This window comes from Thunnus thynnus, chromosome 16, assembly GCF_963924715.1.
Source record: "Thunnus thynnus chromosome 16, fThuThy2.1, whole genome shotgun sequence".
Taxonomy (NCBI): domain Eukaryota; kingdom Metazoa; phylum Chordata; class Actinopteri; order Scombriformes; family Scombridae; genus Thunnus; species Thunnus thynnus.
In genome coordinates this window covers 21,629,403-21,647,312 of record NC_089532.1, presented here as the reverse complement: position 1 = coordinate 21,647,312, position 17,910 = coordinate 21,629,403, and the positions used below count along the sequence as shown (strand labels likewise).

At 41.4% G+C, this 17,910-nt stretch overlaps 2 protein-coding genes across 7 annotated transcripts in view; both read right to left on the bottom strand.

Moving 5' to 3' along the window:
* ldlrap1b (low density lipoprotein receptor adaptor protein 1b) overlaps window positions 1-1,283 on the bottom strand; it is a 37,024-nt gene extending 35,741 nt beyond the window's left edge. For 2 of the 5 annotated variants that reach the window (XM_067613414.1, XM_067613418.1), the window contains exon 1: window positions 906-1,281. In XM_067613414.1, the coding sequence (XP_067469515.1) occupies window positions 906-990 (85 nt within the window). In that variant the 5' untranslated portion in view covers window positions 991-1,281. Of the gene's footprint in view, window positions 1-905 lie in introns of all 5 variants that reach the window. The other 3 variants (XM_067613417.1, XM_067613415.1, XM_067613413.1) reach the window with 3 other exon arrangements.
* A 3,225-nt stretch (window positions 1,284-4,508) lies between these two features.
* Window positions 4,509-17,633, bottom strand: maco1b (macoilin 1b). 2 transcript variants are annotated; one of them, XM_067613571.1, is made up of 11 exons: window positions 17,208-17,633; window positions 15,728-15,869; window positions 14,046-14,172; window positions 12,669-12,792; window positions 11,787-11,965; window positions 10,103-10,661; window positions 8,464-8,622; window positions 7,929-8,111; window positions 7,621-7,741; window positions 7,013-7,187; window positions 4,509-6,904 (listed from the first exon to the last, which is right to left on the bottom strand). In XM_067613571.1, the coding sequence occupies exons 1-11, from the start codon at window positions 17,285-17,287 to the stop codon at window positions 6,702-6,704; spliced, it is 2,052 nt and encodes a 683-aa protein (XP_067469672.1). In that variant the 5' UTR covers window positions 17,288-17,633; the 3' UTR covers window positions 4,509-6,701. The 2 variants fall into 2 exon arrangements, with proteins under 2 accessions (XP_067469672.1, XP_067469671.1); XM_067613570.1 differs by having other exon boundaries at window positions 10,103-10,664; window positions 17,208-17,632.
* Between the last annotated feature and the right edge of the window lie 277 nt (window positions 17,634-17,910).

The following is a 17,910-nucleotide window of genomic DNA, read 5'->3' as shown; positions in this document are numbered from 1 at the left end:
ATGATCATTAAACCCCTAATTTGAGCTAAATTAGACAACTCTATAAGATTTTTAAAAGATCCCGCAACCATATATATGCTGCTAAGTGGAGTCCATTGCCACCCAACCAAGTTTCATTGTGTTTAACATGCAATGACATTAAAGTATCTATCTATCTAATCCATCACTCCTTATATACAGCCACTCATTTTTTGTTTCACAAAGTGTATCGCCTAGCAACAGTGTGTTGCTAGGACTGTACAGCCTTGCCAGGAAGACGACCACTCATTTTTTTTATCATGCCTTCTCACTCCTGTCTCTCCTGCTCCTCTCTCCTGTCGCTCATGAGTCCACATCGCAGCATTTTTCAGCTCCCCGCTGCTGAGACTCTGTTGTCCATTTCAAAGCCGTGTCAGTCAGTTGGTTGGCAGAGTGACGTGGCAGACAACAACAGGATTTCCACACAAGACCTTCAAACTTTTTTTTTTTCATGATACGAGTCCGCCTTTAGTCTCAGTTTACACAACTGAGCGACTCATTCCGGCAAGTTGGAGGTTTGGGGAACCAGTTAGGGTGATGAACATGCTACTCTGTGCGCAAAAGCCTCAACAGGAGTCAGTTTACGAGCTGCGGGGCGCTGCTGTCAGTTTGAGAGTCAAGTTCAAAAGCATAACAAAACATTTACGACTTTAATTAGCCACTCTAGTGTTCTGCTATGACACGTTTGAGTTGCTGGGTCTGTCAAACATCTACTACACTGACAGCTACTTTGTGACCAACAACTGTAGCTGGCGAGTTGTAAAGTAACGCTAAGTAACGTTAAACGCCGGTTGTAATGTTAGCTGCTCGTCGAGGCTAGCTTGGTTTAGCCAAATTAGCACATGCTAGCGCCTTCGTATTGATGTATTGAGCAATTGAATACTTACTTTTATGTCTGCCCGAACCCCACGACTGTTTGGCGATACTGGGGCTCCGTATAATCGCCCTTCCAGCGGATTTCAAAGCGTCCATATCGCAGTCCAAAAGTGGGGCAAACACCCCGTCAACCCTGTCCGTCTCTGTCGAAACACTTGGCTTGGTTTAAATCAGCCCTCTCCCCTGCGAACTTTTTCCTGCTGTTTTTTTTCTCCCCTCCACACGGTTAGCTTTCAATCGATGGTAGATTATCATGTTCGTCCCCGTGGGCGGTGTTATGTATGTAAATTAACCGGATAATGTGCGTGACGCCCGTTTGTGGAATCACGCGAGTGAGGTTGTTGCAGCACTCGCATCCCGGGCGGGCGGTGCTGCTGCTGCTGCCGCCGCTGCTGCTGTTGTTCCTGTTAATACACGGTACAGTTTTACTCCCACCCAGTGTCTTTTGTGACAAATGATTTGGTAGTCATATCACGGTCTGTGCTTAAACCTCTCTCATGTTTAATTCAGCCACATGGCTTCTTCTTTCCCTATCTCCTAAAAGCGTCGTCTATTCAAAGGAAATGTCAGTAATGTCATGACCAGGAATAATAGGTTGGAGGGGGGACTACTTCACTTGACTCACCATTTCTGGTTGACATAAAGCGCCATAAAAGCTGCTATAAAAACATAAACCTCTGAGTATATACTGTAAGTCTTTGTTTATTGTTAATATTTTCCTTTTGGTAACAGGATGAAAATCATATATCACTCTCCTATTTATTGTCTGTTTGATTTTGTTACATATGCATTAAATATAATAGTAATAATAATAATTATTATTATTTCTGATCAAGTGCATCATATTCCCTGTATTGCATGTAACCCTAGCCCTCACGTTCTGCCTCAGTACTCTGATGGCCAATGTCATACAAGTAATCATCTGCAGGGGAGAAAGAACATAGACTTCTTTATGAAAGAGGCACTGTATGTCAGTGAGTCATTGTTCAAAAACAAACCGCAGGCCTGGGCTGATGAACATCTGGAGGAGAGTCCAGCCAACAGCAATTCATGTCATTTTGACCTCCTCTGTGCATGATTAAAAATACATGACAGTTAAAATTTCAAGCTCAAGATGACCCTTTGTGACCTTTTATAGTCCCTCTTTCTGCAGAGCATTGTCTTTTTAGATAATGCAAGGAATCAGTAATTATACATAAAGTACAAAAATATCCACAAGTAATGTTTTTCTGTCTGCGCTTGGGTATGGATCCTCAATACCAGCATTGACCAAAATATGTCCATAGAACATACTGTAGTAGCTTTCGTCTTACTTTGTCTTCTTTGATAACATATTGATTTAAAGTGGGATGTTGCCAGACTCTTTGTAGGCAAAGTTCTTGTATAGCTGTGTATGTTGAGACATTATACATTTAGTCATGGAAATATTGCTTAAAAGGATATTTAGCTATTGTCTTGGCTCCACTCTAAAAACATTTTAAATGATACCAAGCCCAATTTCTATACCGAGTTTCACTGAGCTTACATCATCACGCTGTAAATGAGTCACTCCATCGTGAATGGCTTTCAAAAAATCTTGCAGTACCAGATTTCACAGGAGATGACAAACTCAGACACAAGAGTGCAACAGGCTAAAATGTCCCCAAGGACATGTTAGGCACCATCACACTCCTATCTGCAATCTGAAGCTGGGTTGGCAGTGACAAAGAACCGGCTTCATTCTGCACAAAAAACAAAAACAGATAAAAAGGGAGAATTATCACCACATCAGTGTAGCATTGTGAACTAAAGGGTGCCTCTGTACTCGGGCAGGTGCACTCCTTTTAAATCACTTGGCAGCTACAACCGTGCTTCACTGAGAGGCTTGAGACAAAAGAGTGCACCATGCTAGTAAATCTGCCAGTTACTGAAGCGTGCAAGACATATTTTGACTTTTAAAGCAGCAACACAGGTAATAGTTACAGTAGGTGTGTTTGAGAGGGAAAAAATCAATGAGTTTCTGCTTGGAGAGAGAAGAGAGGTCCAACTGCACATTGTGGAGGGGCTCGCGAGCAGGTTTCCCAACATTCAACTGAGATGATTCTTCACTGTGAGGGTTTGTATGAAAGATAAAATACGCATAATTGATTTATACATGAGGACAAACACAAGTTAGCAGTATCACAGCTTGAACCATGTGAGTACAGTTTATCTATACACACACTGCTATTTACCTGCACAGCACATTCACTTTATATTATGTGATCATCTGAGAAAACTAGTTCATTTTTAATGTTTCACTATGTTCCATATTTTCTAGAGGGAAAGGCCTAGAGGCAAAGAGTGGAAAGTGTATTTTCACAGAGAAAACTGCTCACAGACATTATGTTAATTAAGTAGGTTCAAGAAAAATGGGAGAGCTGTGCCTGGAGTTTCTTCTCTTTGAACAGCTGGATTTACTGTAGATTTCAGAGACCGAACGGGCATTGCAGGTACAGCTGTGCCAAATGCCGACTGCTAGAAAAGACCTTTTATAATCTGTTAATTCCACATGGTCGACTGTGCCAAACAGTGTGGTGCCAAAATTGGAACTGGAGGAGCAATAAAATATAGAGGATTGAGTGTAAAACAAATTTATGTCTAACCTAGGCACCAGTTAATGCAGAGAAAATGAGCAGGGAGCTTTACTCACATTTGTCTCGCTGCACAGGTTAATCAAGCGTATTTGGGGAAACCTGGCATGTGACAGAATGCTGAGCAGAGGGGCTTCTTTCATGTACTGAAATTCAGTGTCCTTGGAAGAGGGGTTCTTTATCCCCCACCCCCACCCTCCTCAAATCACTTGTGTGGCAGCCCATAATTTGCTCCCTTTTATGATTGCATTGCTGACTGAAATGTCAGGCCCAGAGGTCAGGCAAGTGCAGAAAGTCCCCCATGGTGATTACCTCTGAGTTTGAAATGTAGACAAAGAGAGGAGTGTAGAAAGATGTGGTTAAAAACCCAGTTTTAACATAAAAGACTAGCATTCCCCCTGTCATACAGGGTCAAATTCATTTACCTACCAAATCTAATGCCGCTCTACTAGAGCTTCCAGATAGCGTTGTGGGATAACCGTTGGTTATCACCATGTTTTGACTAGCTGTGATTAGTAGTAGATATGAATAAATCATTATAAGTTCCTTTTGTCAAAGCTGAATGGGATTTTGCAGTCGTGAAAAGAGGGAATTAGCGGATCCTGACAGTTAATAACCAGAGTCTGCGTAGACAGAGATAATCTCCTGTAACCTGCAACATACAGATAGATACTGCCTCCCAGTGGCAGAAAGATGATAATACATCTTGTGAGGCTCAAATACAGCATATGGCAGTTAATATTATCAAGTTTTAAATTTTGCACATTTTAAATTTTATAATAGAACTCATTCTTTATAGTGTTTTACTTGCCTTATATATTTAAATTACTGTAACTATGTATTGCATTAGAGCTCAGTCAGAGAAAAAATGTTTCTTCAATATGATTACAACAAAAATCAAATGACATATGATGCCATACATCAATTATGCATGCTAATCAAAGCTGACAAGTTGCTTTGAAATTTCTGTACACATGGTCAAAGTAACAAACAGAAAGTCAATTTGCAAGAAAAAAAATGTTTATTCCTTGTAAACCTCACAGAGCGAGAGCGCAGCCAAGGTCAGACCTGGGGAGAAACAGAGCAGTGACTGTGGGCATAGAAAACAAAAAACAAAACCAAAACACTTTTCTATACTTTCAACAATCAGTTGACCAAACAACTGGCTAAACTGTAATTTTCACAACATTTTTTTTTTCCCCAGGAGCCGATGACAGCAATCGAGCAAAAAAAAGCTTCTCCATATACAGTAGGTGAAAACCACACGCACAACAATGACCATTTCAGATGATGGTGGAACCACATCGGACTCAAGCGATTTTCTCCCTGCAGGAAAATAACAATAATACCAGAAACAGGAATAAAGAAAACTTTTAACAGCCACTTTGCCCGACAGTTGCAAATACTGTAACATTCACAAAAAGAAATTGGATTTTCTAGTCCCTTACTTTTAACTACACAGTCTACTTCAAACAGGTGACCACTTTCTCTTCCTGCTTTACAGAAACTTCCATTAAGAGATATTAAACTGGATATCTGACAAAACATGTCGGCCAATGTATTTGCAGTACATTCTTGATCACATTACTAGAGAAACAAGCATTCCATTCTTGGCACATGAACTGAAGTGGAGGATCAATTAAATACAATTATTTTGAATGCGATATTAGAGTTGGCATTCCGAAGCTTTGTCTCTTGTTTACATTGCACAGTCCATCTTTACAAATGTTTCCCTTTCAAACAGCATCTGTTTCCTACAGTGCAACTTTAAATTCAGAAAGAAAAAAAAGAAGAAGAGGTGGCAGCAGCTAAACTGAGGGATTTGGAGTTTAAACAGCAGTAGAGATGAGCGGACATGTGATGAGCCGGAAACCTGTGTGCAGTAGACTCTGTGGTGGCTAACATCATCTCAACTTACTGACCAATTGGCAAATAGGTTATAAAGAAAAAAGGACAGAATGACCAAGTCTTGGATTTGGTGCTGTCCGGTGTATCTGTTAAATGTGACATGTATAAGGGACAAAGCTGCCCTCGCCTGCACATGATGGATCAGCTTCCCCACCAGAGGGGAAATCAGTAGGGAGTCCGAAAGCCAAATCAGCATCCGAGGGCAACTTTGTTCCAATTTACAGGGTGGGGGTCAAATTCTTATCCTTTCCAGCTTAGCCAGATGCTTTGCAACTCATTCAGAAGGGGTGGGTTGTATCTCATTATGAAACTCACTCTATGTCCTCACTCAAGGCACTGTGATCATGACAACTGATGAAAGACTGCAGAAGAAGACGAACTGTACACTTTTAACACAGGCTTCTTTTTCTGCACTCTTTCTTCAAAGCAGGGGGCGGGGGGAGGAGGGGGGGGGGTTACCAAACTGCTGTTTTCACTGGTGCTGCCTGGGTTTCATTCATACTTTACAGATTTTCAAGGTCTGCTTCTGCTAACATCAAAAGATCTTTTCCAACTTGTAATCAACACTTGACTCTTCAAGAGCAAACAAATAGAACCACATGATACATTTTTAAAAAGAACAATTTGCCACCAAACCCCGAAGCAGCTGAGAGCAGGGTTAATTTGGTGTCTGATTGTAGATTAAAAGAATAAATTAAATACAACAAGGGCGAGAGGCTGTGCTAACTTTGCACTACATTCCTCTGGTTTTACAGAAGTTGCCATACTACCTTGGGAGAAAAACAATCTGTCAAATAAATTGGGATCCAAGTCGGGCTGTATGACAGATAAAGGAGAACTGTTTTCCAATTTTAGGAGGGAAAAAATCAACTTAAATAATAAAGCAGTTATTCCCCAGGACCAAAAGAGCAGGTAACTGGTTGCAGGTAGTTGCAGTGGTGGTGGGAAAGGGAGAGCAACACCCTTGAGATGAAGATACATACCCGAATCTGTGAGGTTTCACTAGACACTTATGAGAAGAAAAAAAAAAACCCAAAAACAACCGGGACTTCCTAGTTGACATGTGATGTCCGTTTAAGTTTTTTTTTTTTGTCTTTTGTTTTAACTACAACAAATACAGTCACACAATACAACATCCTTCTGACCTGGCGAGGAGAAAACAAAAAAAACCCCAAGAAAAAAAAACAACGTTCTCAGCCGCAGACATGCCGAGCAGATTGGAAGGTGGTGAGCCTGCAGGGGAAATAAAAATGATGGGAGGATGGATGGAGGGACGGGACGAAGCGTTCACTTTTTGAGTGGCTGGTAAACGGAGGCGTTGGGGTCTAGGCCGGAGGGATTGGTGTCCATGAACTTGGAGGAGTAGTGGGGGGCCACGGGGGTCATGCTGCTGGTGTCAGCTGTGTAGGAGATGCTTGGCATGACGGCCATCACTTCAGCTATCTTCTGCTTCAGATCTTTTATCTCCTGTTCCTTCTGCAGGATCTGACCTGAAAACGGGCCGACATCAACGAGTCAGTCATAAAGAACGAGGTAACTTTTGAGAGTTCGTATTCCGAGTCTCGTGTGTGAATAAATATTTTGTGAATCGGACTGACCTTGTGCAATCTCCAGCTGTCTTTTGGCGTCTCCCAGCGCAGAGAAGAGGTCCAGTTTGATCCTGGTCTCTGCGCTCAGGCTGTTCTCCAGGTGCTGGGTCTTGTCTTGCATGGCTGACAGCGCTGACATCAGCACCTCTGTGTCTTTTTCATTCTCCTTGTATTTATGAAGCTCCTTAAAGACGAGGGAGAAGAGATATACAGTCAGGGTCACGTCTCTTGACCGGATGCTTTGGCAAAATTTCATGTTTTGTAAACGGCTCAGTGAGCAGTGTGAATGCTGTCTGACATAAATATTGGCTGATATTTCCATTTTCCCCAACAGATGCTGAACAACTTCCATAACAGATGTGAGTTGCAAATTCATTTAGCACATACATCCTCTCTGTTGCCATTCAAGTTGAGTATGTACAGATTTTATACTCTTTTCACTAGACTTGAACACCCATTAGCGGATTGTGGGATGCACACAAAATTTGGCTTCTGTAGGAATTCTCAGGATTATGAACAAAATAGTTTATTTTCTTCACTCAAACACAAGAATTTTTTTTAAAGTGTAGACAATTTTTTAAAATCATGAATTTTAAATTCATAAAACAAATCCTTACCTGAACTTTCAAGTCAAGCTCTCGGATCTGGTCCTCCTTGAGCTTGTTGTCCATTGTTAGTTTCTTACACTCTGTTTCTAATTCAGTTATCCGCCGCCGCAGCGTGTCTGTGCACTCCCCTCTGGGAAAAGAAATTAAGTGAATTTATTTTGATGGCAATAACAAATCATAAACACACAATAAGTAAACAAACAAACAAAAAGTAAAAACTAAAATAAATGAAGAAACAAACAATAAGTCAGGAGTATAACAATCCATTCTGGTAAAATACTTGAACACTACATTTCAAATATCAGATGTTATCTCACCTGGATGCTGCTGCTAGTGCTACTGCTCTGGCTGCTGTGGCCTCCTCTAGCTTCTTGCGCTTCTTTTCATCTGCGAGCTGTTTCTCGGCGTTGGCACGAGCCTCCTGCTCTGCTTTGAGCCTCTTCTCCAGTTGGCCCACTGCCTGTTTGTCCTTTTGCTTTGCCTGCACAGCATTATGGAGCCTACAAGAGCACACACATACATATCATAAAACAGCACATTAGCAAACAGGAAATAACGGGTGGAAGGATCAGTATTTCTTAACTGTGCTTATTGTTTTGAATGAAAGTGAAACTGCAGATAGATTGAAAAATATGCATAGATTTCCTGAGCAGAAATTAACTTGTAAATGTAAACTTGTTTTGCAGTGTTGATGTGATGGTTTTCTGCTGACAGCTGCTCTTTCCTGACTGTTTGTTTACACTGACACATGACATGACAGCACCCCAATACCCCTAAGCTTGTAATGATCCGAAACCAAAAAGATCACGAGTCTGACCTTTCTCCGACCTACTGGAAAGTAGAGCCACTCACTTGTTCTGCAGCAGCTCGTTCTCCTGGCGCAGTTGGCCCAGCTCAGTGCGTACAGAGCGCTCAGCGCTGCCCAGCGAGCCAATCTGGCTGCGCAGGTCCTGCTCCACCTGCCGGCTAGCCTGCAGGTCCGCCTTTAACTTCTTAACGTCCTGCTCCAATCTATCCCGGGTGAGCAAGAACAGAGAGACACCTTGACATGCTACTTATATGACATTAAAACTAAACTAAAAAATAGAAAAAACAGTTACATGTATATAGGGCTGGGCAATATATCGATATTATATCGATATCATGATATGAGACTAGATATGGTCTTATTTTGGATATTGTGATATGGCATGAGTGTTGCCTTTTCCTGGTTTTAAAGGCTGCATTACAGTGATGTAAGTTTCTGAACTTACCAGACTGTTCCAGCTGTTCTATTATTTGCATTTATCCACTTAGTCATTATATCCACATTACTCATGATCATTTATCAAAAATCTCATTGTGTAAATATTTTGTGAAAGCACCAATAGTTGTCTCTACAATATTGTTGCAATACCCATAGAGGTGTTTGGTCATGAATATCTTGATTCTGTCCATATCGCCCAGCCTTACATGTATATAGTTATGAATACATCATTCCAGATGTTGTAGCCTGAAAGTCCAAACCATAGATTATGCACATGCCCAGAACATGGTAGCAAACAGCTTCTTCAGCAAAGCACTGCCTAAATTATTATTGGAGCCAAGCCGAGGCATGTTCACATTCATTTATTTAGACTTAAAAATAAAATAAAGACTAACCTAAGTCTTTTAAATCAGTCAAATACACAGCCTAACAAAGAAAACTAAGCATTTATGCTTCTGGGTGTGTGGTGATGTAACTAATTCTTACAGGAGCAGAAAGTGAAGCTTCACAGCAGTTTCTAATATCCTACTCTGAGGAAAGAAATATTATCTGCCGTAGTCAAACTTTCAGCATAATTCCTGAGAAAGAATCTAATTTGATGCTACAGATATTGTTTTAAATTTCTCTTGTTTTATCTGCTGCCATCTGTGAGGTACAGAGAAAAATCTGCGACAAAAATTGGGATTGCAAAATGTAAACCGCTGCTAAAATTAGACACACACACACACACACAGGGGGGCGCTAAGAAAATGATACACTGCACATTATGCCAAATTATCTGCCATCATCAACCCAACACTAAACCTACTTTTACCCCTGGGAAATGACTCATAAAATACATAAAAACCACATGAGACTCAACCATGACCATCTGTTTGCTTTGTGCAGTTTTTTTCCATCATGGATGGCCTTAACTAGGGAGGTCAGAAGTTGATCAGCTGATCAGCGGAATAGGGGCAGATTTGGCCATTTTTGTGATGATCTGTTTTGGCATGATACATTTCTGGTCATTTGTTTCTTCCAGGTACACCAGCTGTTAAAACTAACTGGTGCAATCCATAAAAAAACTGGAAACACATAGTTTTTGAGTGAAGCATAAAATAAAACAGCAGCCAGTCAAAGAGCCAAAGTATGGCAGCAAGTGAAGCAAGAAAAACAAAACAAAAAAAAAACATATATCATGCCACAACTGTAATGTACTTGAGGTTTAATGAGTACATACAGGTCTGTGCATGTGTCTCTTACCTAACAAGTGCTTCTGGCTTGCTCAGCTGGTTGTTGGGGATACAGTTGTCTGTGGGATCCCTGTGGGAGCCACCCGATGTCCCCTTCACTGCTAACTTGTGCTTCTTCTCGTTCTTCGCCGTGGAAGAGGAGGATGAGTTAGAGGAGGGCACGCTGCCGTTGGTAGCACTATGGCCGCGGGGCGAGGAGTTGAGTGTTGCGGCATTGCTGCTAGCATTTTTGTAGTTTTTGGAGGAGGAGGAGGAAGAGGAGGAGCAGGAGGAATTGTTGTCCTCTTTAAGCAACAGGTTCTCTGTGCTGCCCAGCTCTGTGGTCAGTCTCTTGTTGTTCATATGGTTCTCCATATACTCCATCTCCTGGAGTTTAGAGTCCACTGATGACGGCAGGATGCTGTTGCTGTTGTGCTGCTTTTTAGCCTCCCCGCCACCCTTTCCCTCTTTCCCTTTTTCTCTATACTCTAGCTCCGGCAGTGGTGCCGATGTCTTTTTATTGGCAGGCGCGCCATTCTGTGACACTGGGGGTGTGTCCACTTCAGATATTCCTTTAGCTGCTGCTGCTGCTGCTGTATGAACAAAGAGGGAAGTGAAAGAGATACATATGGTATATGAAATATATAGAACTGCCACAAGACTTCATCTTAAAGAAAATCTCACAAAGTTCTCTTTCCTCTCTTGACCAGTGTGTAACTCTCCACATCCTATTTGAAACATGACTGTAACCAGTATGAGCACTGAAATGTGTGAAATGGCCAAACAACTGCACAACACAACCACACTGCTGTGTTGTGTCTCAATTGATTGATTGTGTTTTTCATATTGGTTGTCTAGTGACAATTTTCCATCAATTTCTCCATCTGTAAGAAAAACTAGAACCCCTTTCAAATCTTTTCCTAATGACACCCAACGAGCAGAGCCTCTTGTGATCGTTGTGTGCATGGTTTGTTTAAACTATGAGCCAGGTGCACCTGCAACCACAGACTTTGGCTGAGGAGGAAAAGCATGTGCTGCAAGTGTACGTTCGAGTAACGTTGATTCATGACAAACTAACAAGAACTTGATAAAAGTTATGTTTTTAGGGTCTGTATTTTTCCATCATCAAATTGAAGGATTCCCACCAAAATCTGCTGAGAACTTTCTCCCCAGGTCCAACGAAAAACCTCTCAAGAACAAAACAAAGCTATAGATGATTATGATTTTAACCAATTTTACACAAACAAAGACACAATTCAAAGACACAGTACTCTGTACTAATCAGGCCTTCATGTACAACATCAGTTGCACAAAGAGCATTATTGGAGCGATGCTACACAAGACTTTAAAAGACCATATCACATCTGTATCACACTGAAGACATTACTGTTGTTGTTGCTTGCTGCTCCAGTTTCCAACTACAGTTTTGACTGATGCATGACTGGCACATCTTTCAAATACCCAATCCATGAGTGTGTCACCACTGACTCACAGAGGCAAGCTAGCAAACCAGATGGTAATGAACATTGTTTGTTTGATAGAGAGCAATAATATAACACTATGCACACTTGAAGAAATCTTTATACTGTGAGTTGTGAATGTCAAATTAATGACATAATGTGATTTTATTGTTCTGTCCTGGTAGAGAGTGTACGTGAACCTCAGATTTCTTGAGCCAGGTGCTTCATGTGAATGTATGTGCACATGAATCTTACCTTCCTCTGCTTCTCGCTCTTGCCTCTGAAGCATCTGTTGCTCTGGAGGCAGAGCCTGCTGCAGGAGCTGCATGTAAAACTCATTCTCCTTCTGCACCTCCTTCTGCTTCCGGAGGCGCATCTTGTAGCTTACGTAGCTCTTAAAGCCAAAGCCCAGCGTGACCACTGGGTAGCCAATGCTGCAGAGATGGACACAGGAAGTAAACTCTTTTGTCATAGATCAAAATCACAAAGTACTGATTCAATCAAGGAGACATGTAAACAGCTTGACCTCACAACATATTATAAGTTAACATAGCCAAATCCAAATCCAGCTCAAAGGTCTTAAAAGCACATTAGATTAAAGTTGTGGACCTCGCTTAGCCTTATGCAGTATATGAACGTACACTATAGAAGCAATGCCAATTTCAGGGTTTTTTTTAATAAATATGCTAATTATCTGCTTATAATTTCTCTTCATAATAACAAAGAGAGTTTAGAAAGAATTAAAAGGAAACTTCAGCGCCTTTTTTAACATAGACCAATAACCAAATGTAATACTGTTTTCTGAAAGCTAATGGCTAACATAACATAAATACAAGTGATGCTCTTGCTAAAGGAGAGATACATATTTATAGTTCCTACTTGCACAACAGACATATTTAAGTGAATTTACTCTGATTCACCATGAAAATGAGCAAAAAAAAGAGGCATGTGGCCCACAATGTAACCAATCATGTGACACTGAAGATGGAGACTAATTCATATAATGCTGCCTTTAGTCCACATCGTTCCTCTGCACCATGCTGACACATTCACAGTAGACACTAAACCGAAACATGCGTTTCAGTCGAAATACGTCAGCGTTCCACTGCCTCTATTTAACACAGAACAGGGCCTCACCAGTGTGCAGCAAAAGGACGACACAAGTCCACGTGGAAGTTCTTCAGGTCTTTGAATCTGATGGCTGCCTCTATGTACACAAAGAGTATCCATAGAGACACGGTGGGCAGACAGACGCCTCTCTCTGAGGAAACAAAGCAGGACGAAGGTGTTAGAACTGATCATCAAACCTCAGTGCTGGAGGTAAGACCCACATTGTGTCCATAGCAATGAGTATCAAAAACTGCAAAAGTTGGCAAGAATGCTCAGTCATTGTTTACGTCTCTCTCGAGATACTACCTGAATCATAACTGTATGCTGTATTCAGACAACGTTCTTATAGGTCTTTCAGTGTCAAAACGATGCATATGAGCTTGTTTTTCTAAATGACAGAAAATTTTTTTTGCTGAAAATGTATTTACTTAGCAAAGAGAGGTATTGAACTGAGAATTATTTTATCATTTATACTAAAACTCAGGTATGGTACTAGTATAGGGAGAAATATCAGAGGACACCCAGACCTGCTTTTAGACAAACACTGCTGACTTGGGCCAAGTGCCCACTAGATGATGTAACTGTCCCATACAAATGGTTTAGAACACGGACAATGGCGGGATCGTTAGACTTGATTAATTAAGATCTGCACGCACACACATACAGTAAACTTCTGTGGTGATCTCCCCACTGCCGCACCATTACTGAACCAGGTGCCTCAGGACAGAGAGATAAGGATATGAACATTACCCATTGTCTTCTTGGCTGTAATTAAGTCAGACACTTTCACCACCAGGCTGCAGAGTGGTAAGAGATATTAATACTCCCATGACCAATGGATGTATGAATGTCACTGGTGAGTAAAGTTGGATGGCTCAGAAAGCAACTGGGGACCACACTGTGTTCCTCCCTCCCCCAACTGGCACTAGGATTTCAATCTGACACCTGGCCTTTGGTCAACACAGGAGGATACCGCTAAATCAGACTGACAACTAATCCGCGGTGTGCAGCTCACTTACACACCACGCAAAATTCTAAGAAGCAAGCCAACTATTTGTAAATAACATCAACATCGATGTGCATGGGCATTGTGCAACACTTCTCACACTCTCCCCTGTTGCAGTGGAAGAACAACAACTCAAACCTGTACAAGTTCTACATGTAAGAATTCGGTCAATTTACAACTTTAGGTCCACAGTGTAAATACACAGAAAGCTTCTTCCTTCTTTCCTTCATTTGTTTGCATTTGCAGAACTAACTTAGATACAAAGGCCGTGGTCTCGAGGTAGCTTTTGTTCTCCATTTATGGGTCTCTCGCAAATCTTTAGTCAAATTAATAGCATTTCCCAAATGCAGAATTTAAATGAACAAATATCAAGACATCTAAACAGAGGAGGGCCTTACCTGTGTGCCAGACATACTGGACCCATACATAGGTACTGGCAGCAAAGAACAGCCATTGTACTGGGATGAAGAGGAGGCAAATGATGTCCGAGGTAAACGCCACACACACAAAGAATACTGAGAAGGCCTGTTGGGGGAGATTAGAGGTGGCTATGATAAAACAGCAACAGATGCAGGAGAAAGAGATGCAGGTTGCTTGTCCTGGTTAGTATTTCACACTCAACTCTGATAAATGAAAAGCACATTAAGTCAACAGAATGTATGATTGCTAAACATAAAAATGCAGATTAAGATCAAATCTCAATTTGAACCATTCCCTTAAAAGAAAAAAAAGGGAAATGGTTGAGACAAGGGTTGAAAATTGTGCCAAGAATGGTTACACTAATATTACATTTTCAGTTCTCTCTTTCTGCATGTCTGCGAGACACAGACACACAAAACAAACACACACCTACACAATGGACCTACAACTATGATAGACTAACATTAGCATACAAGATTTAGACAGCATGTACCATAAATTATAACAGACAGACTAATGACCTGCAAGTCTGATCAGATCTGTAGTTCAGCTTGTCAATTTTGAGAGTCTAACAGAATTCAACTGAGGTGACGGAAGACTGGCTGAAAGCTGAAATTTGTTTATGGTCGCCCAGTGTTTATATTCTGCTGCAGCAGGTGCACAATGGATAATGAGTCTCTACCTCTGATATTTGTAACTGCTCTCTCCTGTTGATCAGCCCTCTGTTGCCTCCCGGGTTCTCATGAAGTTTATACTTCTTTTTGTTTGAGTCTGGCCATCTAAGAATCAACGTAATCATCTTCTGTTTTATTCTATGCTTCTGAAGGGATATGGTCTGACTCTTTTACTCCACACTCTCTTTTCCTCTTGCTAATGAACTAAATCACTGATTATGTTTACATGCACACAAGAAATTATGTGTTGGGAGAAATCCGGTAAGACAAGAAATCAGAGCACTGCAATAAGTGTGTTACGGTATAATCCATGTTCACCTGCAGCTGGTCAGCAAACAATCTCTCCTCTAACCCTCTGTGACATATTTGAATCAAAGCTGACATTTCCTAAGTCTATAAGCGTCAAGTTGGTTTTTTTCTTTGGTTTCACTTACTGGACTCATGGTGAAGTGATAAGAAAGGTCATGTACTGTGAGAGACACGTTTGTCTTACCGTGTGTGTGTCTGTACTTTACAAACAACCATTTACAGTTCAGTTGTGACAAATGACCTACAGAATTAAGACTTCATTTCAGTTTCAGTCTGATTTTGGATTGAATTACTTTGGACACAAAGATGCACCACTATGTGTTCTCATATCTCCTTTCATTCAAACACACTGCTGTCAAAGTGATACTTTATCTGTTCTTCTTTTTCATGCACATACGTGCTTGTACAAAGCCCAGTAAAGCATGTATGTACACGGCCAACAAGTCATGTTTCACAAACAGTAATCTGGCTTATCATGCTAGAGTCAACTCATTCTCATTTGCATGGCGTTTAAGCGATACAGCTCCTGCAAAAAGGCAATGTAATCTAAATGTGATAACTAGCACATGATGAGTGTCAAACAGGAAAAAACAAAATGCTGAGATAGCCATCTGTAAGACATTGCTCATTCTCTATCTTTATGAAGGTACATTTAATGACAGGATATAGCCACTCACCAGCCCCTGGTATCTAAAGGAGTCGTACACACTCCGGATGAAGAGCCAGAATGGCCAGAGGTACTCAAACCTGAACTCCAGTACAAAGTCTGCCAGTAGCACCAGTGCCCACACCACCAAGAACTTCAGGTACAGGAAGGTACTACAAAAAAAAGAGAGAGAGGACAACTATTGACACAATATGTTATGGAGCACATACACACAACAACCTTCAAGAGTGTTTTTTCATATTGGCCATGTGATGTGTTGACAAGAATGGCCCTCCTCTTCATCTTCTACAGTCAATATATAGGAAATCATTATAATGTTAGAACAAAGAGATTCAGCTTTATTGTGAATGTGTAGGAGGTGAATCTAGTGTAAAATGTATAGTATATCTGGTGCTTTTTGCGGCTGTTTGATAGATTAGATGCCTGTGTGTGCTGCGATCAGTAGAAGTGGTTTATGTTATGAAATGCAACTGGGCGTATGTACAGGACACATACAAAAACATGTAAAAGACTTGTGTAAGCATTCTGTAAGAGGTCTGTGGCTGCACCTTGATATGTTCTTAGGTGACGCTGCTTTAAAAATTTGGACATGACAACATGTTGGGTTGTGGAGGAGGTGCATACACCCGGGGACGTTGTTATGATGTATTTGCTGTCTTTCCTGTTTCACGATCCATGTCACTTGAATGGGATGAATATATTGGATTGCAGCTGACATTATTTTGTATTTAAAAGCACTGAGACCCAGAAAGTGACACAGCAGGGATTGTTCCTCTTTGATCTCGAAAGCATGACTGTTTTGTGATGGGGCACCTGTTCAATAATTCAAGGACTGCCTCACATCTGTAGATCTAGATGCCACATGTGTAACTAGTGGCCTTTAGCATTTGTCTTGTCAGATAAGTAGAAAGTCTCGGAGAGGTCGGACCTGTCAGGTGTTGCTGGGAAGGACAACCAATCAACTTCCAAGTTGTTCAAACTGAACAGTGCAGCAGAAGCACTACCGAATCTGACTGCTGTCTTATTAACTGGTGGATGGTTAACATTAGCTATATCATTACTGAATAAATAAGGCGCATGTAGTGAAGTTGGCAATGAGCAGACAAAGCTGCTGGTGCTAGCTCCTTCAAGTTACCTTAGCTAACAAGGAAAGCGGCTAATTTTAACGCGGCTGGCAGTTGACAACTGACGTGAGCAAACGGTAGATAGTCCGTGTTGTTTAATTAGTATCCAAATATCCGCTACAACTCATTCTCAAACGGGGACGTTGCTGTTATAAGAGACCTTGTGACATGGTTCAAAAACAGGCTGTTTTTGGGGCCTAGCGCTACAGCTAGCTTAACAGCTACCTGCTAATGTACAACGAAAACATGGCAGGGCACTGACATAAACAGTTAACGTCAGGAAAGTTTCATGTTCTGCAGCTTTCGGGACATGTGCATTCAGTGCCCCCGTTATTGTCGTGAGGAGCCAGTCTGCATGTAAGTTACCTGCCGTATATACCCTCGGTGATTCGGTTCCGTTTTAACGGCCGTCGGAGTTTGCTGCAGTCCGCATTGCGCCGCTTCATCCTCCTCCTCTTGGCTTGGGCCTTCGAGTAACCACTGTAATCTTATCCAGTTTTCTTGTGTATACGGACAAAGATAATAAATGAAGTGCCTGTGGTGTATGTCGCTGTTATTATCCCCCCCACACTGGAAACAAAGAAATAAATAAAGGACTCTATTCGGGAACCTCCTCTTTTTCTGTTAGCGCAGGCTCAATAAAGCCCGAACCGCGCTGTGTTTTAGTTGTCAGACGGTCCTTATATCCAACCAATCTTATCCGTCGAGGCCTCTCTGTTTGACGGATACAGAGATGGGCCATTAATGTTGCACCGTGTCCGGTCGCTCAGCTCGCCTCCACCAAAGACAAACAAGGGAGAGAGAAGAGATGAGGGCCGCTGTGTGTGGGACGTGTTGACGTTCAACCAATCAGATTGTTTGTGGACAAATCGGGCATCGCTGCTTGACCAATCAACTGATTACAGAGGCGGGTTTTTTTTCTTAGAGGTTTTTTGCCTTTGGTTTATTATGAACTGAAAATATGCAGTCTTTGGGAAAAATTCCTTTTGTGCCACATACAAAAACATCCATTCCAGCATTGCGAGGTTATTTATATCAGAGCCTTTGTCTGTGGTTCATTGACATACTT